General features: G+C 51.5%; 1 protein-coding gene across 1 annotated transcript in view; it reads left to right on the plus strand.

Moving 5' to 3' along the window:
* LCMT2 (leucine carboxyl methyltransferase 2) overlaps positions 1–6,418 on the plus strand; it is a gene marked incomplete at its 5' end in the record, with an annotated part of 17,921 nt that extends 11,503 nt beyond the window's left edge. Inside the window, 4 exons of the mRNA XM_010137994.1 lie at positions 2,050–2,147; positions 3,444–3,631; positions 3,719–3,851; positions 6,251–6,418. Of these exons, the coding sequence (XP_010136296.1) occupies positions 2,050–2,147; positions 3,444–3,631; positions 3,719–3,851; positions 6,251–6,418 (587 nt within the window). The remainder of the gene's footprint in view (positions 1–2,049; positions 2,148–3,443; positions 3,632–3,718; positions 3,852–6,250) is intronic.
* Between the last annotated feature and the right edge of the window lie 691 nt (positions 6,419–7,109).

The following is a 7,109-nucleotide window of genomic DNA, read 5'->3' on the forward strand; positions in this document are numbered from 1 at the left end:
CCCCTTGCAGCACTGACAGGCTGCACTCAGGTCTCCCCGCAGCCTTCTCTACCCCAGGCTGAACCCCCCCAGCTCTCTGCCCTCTCCTCCCAGCAGAGGGTTCCACCCTCGGGTCACTCCTGGGGCTCCTCTGGCCCCACTTCAGCAGCTCCGTGTCTCTGCAGGGCTGAGGAGCCCTGAGCTGGCCCCAGCCCTGCAGGGGGGTCTCCCCAGAGCAGAGCGGGGCAGAGGGGCAGGATTCCCTCCCTGACCTGCTGCCCACGCTGCTGGGGATGAGCCCAGCACACGGGGGGTTTTGGGCTGTGAGTGCACGTTGCCAGCTCCTGTCCAGCTTTCCACCACCTTCTCCTCGGGACTGCTCTCCAGCCCTTCACCCCCAGCCTGGGCTGATAACGGGGGCTTCCCCAACTCAGGGGCAGGACCTTGCACTTGGCCTTGTTGAACATTGTGAGGGGGATGTTGGCCCCCTTATCGTTGCCAGCTCCTGTCCAGCTTTCCACCACCTTCTCCTCGGGACTGCTCTCCAGCCCTTCACCCCCAGCCTGGGCTGATAACGGGGGCTTCCCCAACTCAGGGGCAGGACCTTGCACTTGGCCTTGTTGAACCTTGTGAGGGTGATGTTGGCCCACTTCTCCAGCCTGCCAGTAGAAAAGACATCAAAAGAGGCTTTGGGATCTCTTCTTGATGTTTGAAATATTGTAATTTCCCATTTCGAATGCCGCAGAAGTGAAACTCAGGGATGTAATCTGTTCTGGAAGACCAGTTCTTGGAGATCATGTGTGACTAAAGTTATTCGTGTTTGATCACACCAGGGAGAAGTTTCAGAACTCCCTCTCTGAAGGATAATATTTTAATTCTGGAGCATCGTGGAGCAGGGTCCCTGGCTCTTTATCCAGGAGAAATGTTACTCACAGGAGTTTGACCAGGTCTAGGCGCCTAGCCTGGCCTAGCCACCTAGCGATGGCATGGTGAAGGTTTGTCTGTTAGGGGCAAGAGCTCCAGCCGTTGTTAGCAAGTCAGTGGTGGGACGTGGTGGGATTCCGGAGGTGAGAGCTGCCCGTTCCAGAGCTGTTCCATTCTCCACTGGCTGGCAGGGAGCTGCTGGAGGGGAGCGCCAGGGAAATTGTTCAGCAGCTGGGGGCACAGTTCAAGCTTGTGAAGCAGTCTTTAAGTAACACCGTAAAGTATTTAGAGTTCAGCCTTCCAGTCAATGTTTTATACCAAAGAAGTGAATGCTAAATGGGCAAATACGATTTTATAAATAATACATTGGGTTTTGTCTCTGAAGGACTGTACCGTATCATCTTATTTTTGCCTTGGTTTTGCTTGTAGCGGAAGCGACCAGCACTGGTGTTGTTTGCACAGTCCATTATGAAAAAGTGAGCTGACAGGGCGCAGTGAGGTTAACGCACGTCCCTGACATCTGCCCAGAGCACCTTCGTACCTCCTCTTTGAGACTTCTCCACATTAACTCCTACACACTTCAATTGTCTTTATCTTCCTTTTGTATGAACAAACACACGTTCTTGTAGTCTTGGGATGTATCCGATTTCTTGGGATAAGCAGATGTCACTGTCATTTATGTACTTGGGGTTTTCTAGTTTTATCAATTCTACAGGTGTTATCTTTGATTTGCCTGAATTTCCATTCCCCAAGTCCATTAGGTAAATTAAAACACACGTTTTGAGACGATAGTGTGTCATTTCCATTCAGACCTTAAACATTCAGCAACTACGTAATAGAAGTGGGTGATGGAGTCAGTTGAGTGATCACAAACATGAAGAATACGGTGTCTTAGGAAAAAGCTTTCAGTCTTCCATGACTCTTACAAGAGATGTAGATACACGGGTAATTCCTGTCACTGTGAGACCATTTCTTGCATTTATTGCTAGAGTCTGGAAGCGTTTGTCGGGCTCCAGGCTGTCCTGCTGTAAGAGGTGTATAAAGCTCCTGCCTGGCAGTATTAATTCCTGTCTGTGGCCAGCTTCCCTTTTCCAGTTTTGAGACACTCCAAACTCTAACTTCTCTCCCGGTTGTCTTTTCCTGCAGGCGAGCAGTACCTGTTCCTGTACGGTGGCCGCTCTGCCCTGAAGCCTGTGCTGGGGGACTGGTGCTTCCTGCGCACTCAAGAACTCTCCAGTGCTGTGGTGAGGGCTCGGGGGGGGCCCTGGGCAGTAGCCATTGCCTCACCCCACAGGCGCAGGTTGCCTCTACTGGGAACCCAGCTAAAGCACTGTGGTGTTACCATTCCAAAGCAGATGGCTTCACTCCGGGTGACTAGAGTTAGAGCTGGCTTCCAGCCACCTTGATCTTTAGTGGGATACAGTCTTCACAGAGTAGCTGTGGTTGGAAGGGGCACTGGGAGATCACCTAGACCAGCTCTAATGAGAACAGGTTACTCAGGTTCTTCTCCAGTTGGGGTTTGATTATCTCCAAAGATGGAGGCTCCACAACCTTTTGGCAACCTATTTAACCCCAGAAGCGAAACTTCAGCCCTGGATAATGAGGGCTTGGTGCTGTGGAAGAAACTAGTTCATAAGGTCCCCTGGGAATCTGCTTTTGAAGGCATTGAGGTCCATGAATGTTGGTCGCTTTTTAGGAGCACAGGAGCAGGCAGCGTTGAAGTGTTGAAAGTCAAGCAGGTGGGGCAGGAGGCCAGCTTGGCGGAGCAGGGACCTTCTAGAACTTAGGCAGCAAAGGAAGGTGAGTGGACATCGGCAGCAAGGATGGGTGACGCAGGAGGACTACAGGGATGCGTTTGCCACTGTAGGAGAACATTTGTGCAGCCAAAGCTTGATTCGAGTTGAAGCTGGCCAGTGCTGCAGTAGACTGCCTAAAGAGGTGAGAATTCTTGTCAGTGCAGCAGCTCTTCAGTACCCATGTCTCCAGGTGATGACAGACTTGAATTTGCTTTAGGAGAAAGGGGTGAACTAGGTGGCCTCTGAAATTCTCTCCACAGCTCATTTGCTCTGACGCTCCTTTAGACTCCTCATCTGACGCGTTTTCTGCCTGTTACAGCAGCTCAACACTTTACCCTGTTCTGTGCTGTGGGGCACCGGTCGCTGCGTTAGTCTGAGTGCGTGTAAACTCCTCTGTCTCGAACAGAAAGCATGTGCAAGAATGCAAATAAAGTCACCTCTAGTAAACGAGCAGAAACAAAACCCTCTGGTGACTGATCAGCACGAGATACGCTGAGGACCAGAGAAATGCTGGAATAGTGTCAGTGGAGGTGTTTGTACTTAGCTGTCCTGGAGGAACCTGTGAGGGCTGGGTTTTTTCTGTGGGTCCCTGTCGTGGATTGTTACTCTGTTCCCTCCAGCAGCCGTTCCTGTCCTACAGCAGGAAGGAACGTTACATCCCACAGGAAGGGATCGTTTCAGAGCATGGAGATGAAGACGACATGTAGCTCGGCAAACTTCAGCCCTGGACTCCTGTTTTGCCAGATCCCCGTTGAGGGCCCAGTCCCAGAAGGCCGCCACTCCCACAGTGCCTGTGGCTGGGAAGGAGGAGTGCTGATTGCCGGGGGCCTGGGAGCAGCTGAGCAGCCCTTGGGATCAGTGTTCGTCCTGCGGGAGCTCAACCGAGGCTTTCAGTGGCAGGCGGTGGGGACGCACCCTCCTCTCATCCCCAGGTGAGCAGAAGGCAGTCGGCAGAGCATCTTTGGCCTGGCCCTACCTGCCCCTCCCTGACGAAGTTCAATCTCATCTGGAACTTGCAGGTATTCACATACTGCACATGTGCACGACGCAAAACTTCTGCTTGTTGGTGGCGTGTGGCTTCGCTCCTCTGTGCCAGGCGTCACTGTTATCAACTTAGCGACCGGTCTCTGCTTGGACTATACCATTAACGTGGTAAGAACTGAGAATTTTCTTGCAGGGTAAACAGGGTTGTGTGAAGAAACGTGGTAACCTTGGGGCTGTTCCGTGAAGCAGATTAGAGGATGTGACTGAGGCTGGTTTGTGAGCAGATAAACACTCCTTTGGAGGTAGAATCTGATTTTAAAGTGCTTTTACCAGCCCAGAGAACATAATAGTGTTACGAGAGGGAGAGTCCAAGTGTGTGGGAGGCTGGAGGGCACAGAGCTGCTCTGTTCCAGACAGGGGGAGCAGAACAGAGATGGGCACAAGCAGACTCATGGCAGGATGTCTGTGGAAGAAGAGAACAGATCAAACCAGAACCTCATTTAGTCTTCACGGAGGTCTGGGGTATAATTTTATTCAGAAGTTCCTGGTGGAAATCTCTGTGTGCTACAGGTGCTGTCTGAAGTACCAAAAGAAAATAGCATGGAAATACTAAAACTCCACTTAAACATTAGAAAACATTTTACCATGAGGATGACTGAACACTGAACAGATTGCTCAGAAGCTCAGGCGTCTCCATCAGTGGCGATACTTAAAACCTGACTGGGCAAGATACTGAGCAACCTGCTGCAGGTGTGCCTGGTTTGAACAGAGGTGGTTGGGCTAGAGGATACTCAGGTCTCTTCCAGCCTCCGCTGTCTGGTGATTCAGAGAAGAACAGTCATACAGGTGGTGTCACGTGGCAGGATTTTGATGTACTCTGGGCAAAAAAAAAATCTGTGCGTAGCTCTCACCTGTGATAATACTGCCTGGAGCACAGGAAGGACATGGAGCTGCTGGAGAGGGTCCAGAGGAGGCCATGAAGATGATGCAAGACCTGGCTCTGGCACTCCGCAACCTTGGCACATCTGGTCAGCCTCTTCTCTGACCTTTCTTAAAAGCTCTTTGTTAGAAAATGTGAGCCTTGGCCAGCTCCTTGACCTGTCTCCTGAGCACGTGACCCTTCGTGTCCTCTTCTTTCTTGAGGCCTATAAGAAAGTTGAGGAAAATCTTTTCAGCAGGGGCTGTGGGGACAGGACAAGGGCTGGTGGTTCCACTGACAGAGGGAGAGTCAGAGCAGAGAGAAGGGAGAAACGTTTGATGCTGAGGGTGGGCAGAGCCTGGCGCAGGCTGCCCTGAGAGGTGGGAGCAGCCCCATCGCTGGCCCCATGGCAGGTCAGGTTGTCCCTTGGGGCTCTGAGCCCCCTGCTCTGGGGGCAGATGTCCCTGCTCCCTGCAGGGGGTTGCGCTGGGTGACCTTTAAGGGTCTCTTCAGTCTATGATTCCATGAGAAAGCTTCTGTTGCTTGACAAGTTTTTATTTAAGTTTTATGTAAAGAAACAAATGTATTACAGTGTCTATACGCACGGATCCTTTCCTGGGTGCAGCTGGAATCTGTGACTGGCCTGGTCTCTGTAACAGGCTGTACGTGGGTATCTGACTGGCCCTGCAGCATTTTCCCAAGGGCATAAAGCATGAGGTAGACCTAAACGTAGTTTAGTTTGCTGTACCAGAATTACTAAGTGGCCTCTAGATAAAATTGGCTTCTCTTGTTGGTTAGTGGTGGGTTGGGCACAGTGGTAGTACAGTTGTTTGTAAAGGAGGGGGACGGGTTTTTTTCATACAGAGTCAAAGCTGTTTTGCTTTGACTCAGGCGAAGCTCTGCAGGCTTTTGAACCTGCTGGCGCAGAAGTGTTGATGGTGCAGCGCAGCGTACGTGGATCGGCCCCACGCTCCACCAGACTGGAACTGTCAGTGGTTCTCTGTGCAGTGCTGGGTACTGTTAGTTTACTGCTTTGATACATGCATGAGAGGAGTCAGCTCCAAAACCATTGGCTGGCAGCTTCCTCTGTGCTGAGGACGCCACGGGGCAGTTACCCTGGGCGGATACATCTCTTCATCACTATCCCTCGACCTTTCTCCAAGAACAAAGGTACCCTCATAAAGTTGCCTTCTGTCTTGATCTTTCCCCAAGGGAAGCCTCACCACCTGCCCTCTCCAGACCCCAGTGCCCCACCAATCACCGAACCGCCAGCGCAGCGGCTTGTTCCTGCTCCAGGCCACTGTCTGCAGCCAGTGTGTCTCTGAGGTTCATGTTCCTGAGCTTTTGAATATTGGAGTTGTCATGGAGGGGCTTGTCTTCAGGTTGTCAGATAATGCAGGTTATAAAGCAGGTGTTTTGGACCTCAGATGTATAACTACATACTTCAGACTGTTCCTTTTGTGGTGCAGAGGGTGTGACTGTCCATCACTGCTTCTGGTGTAAGAACTAGGAGATACACAAGGAAACTGGCAGGCAGTGTGTTCTTGGAAGGACAAACGCTGTGGTTCAGGGAGTACAATGACATTCTCTCTTTAAAAATCCAACGTGTTGAAATCCCATGTGTTCAAAATCTCCTTTCGTTTTTTAGGAGCATCTGGAGTGGCCATTAATGCTACATAATCATAGTAGTGTCCTTCTGCCAGAGGAGGAGGAGTTGTTGCTTATTGGTGGTGGTGGGAACTGCTTCTCCTTTGGGACACACCTGAACTCGGAGCCTGTTGTGTTGAGCCTCCGCAACATCCTGACCAGCCGCTAACCGGGACTAAACAGGACTGGACTGTGCTGCTGCACCATGGTGATGTCCATTCACCGTAGGTCCGAGAGCAGCAACGTGTTTCCACAAAGGTTTCGTAACCGGGACGGGTTTGTAAAGGTGGGTTTAGCAGGGACAGTCGTGGCGAGGGGTTGCCTACCTCATCTGTGTTTCTTTTGTACTGCTCTTTGTGTTGCTTTAAATAATAAAGTGTCTCAAAAGTAGCCCCGTGGTGGTAGCAGCGGTCCTTGGAGGTGGGGTGAGGAACAGTGCTGCGTTCCAGAGGGACATGACTGCACAGTGTTGGTGTGGAGTCACCGAGTCAAAATGTCATTGGAACATTCAGTCGTAACTGAACAAGTGAAAGGAAATGTGTCACAGGTCGTACCTGGGTGATTCCAAAGGTCTCGTGCTCCTCTGAGTCCCGGGGCCAGCAGCGCAGACACTGCTCGCTGTAGCCCTTGCTTGTTCCCTGGGGTGGTGATGCTGTTCCAGCAAGGGGCGATGGCAGATGCTGCGTGAGGTCATGACTCACCCTTATGGAGAATACTTGATCTCAGCTGTGCCCAGGCAGGTGCCATGTGAGGAGACCGTGCTCGGGACGCAGTGTTGGAGCACAGCATTCAAACAAGGATGATCTTCCTGAGAAGAGACACGTGATCCTGTCTGTGGGTATTTCGTATGGGAGGTTGGT

The sequence above is a fragment of the Buceros rhinoceros genome, unplaced genomic scaffold (assembly GCF_000710305.1).
Source record: "Buceros rhinoceros silvestris isolate BGI_N320 unplaced genomic scaffold, ASM71030v1 scaffold10876, whole genome shotgun sequence".
NCBI lineage: Eukaryota > Metazoa > Chordata > Aves > Bucerotiformes > Bucerotidae > Buceros > Buceros rhinoceros.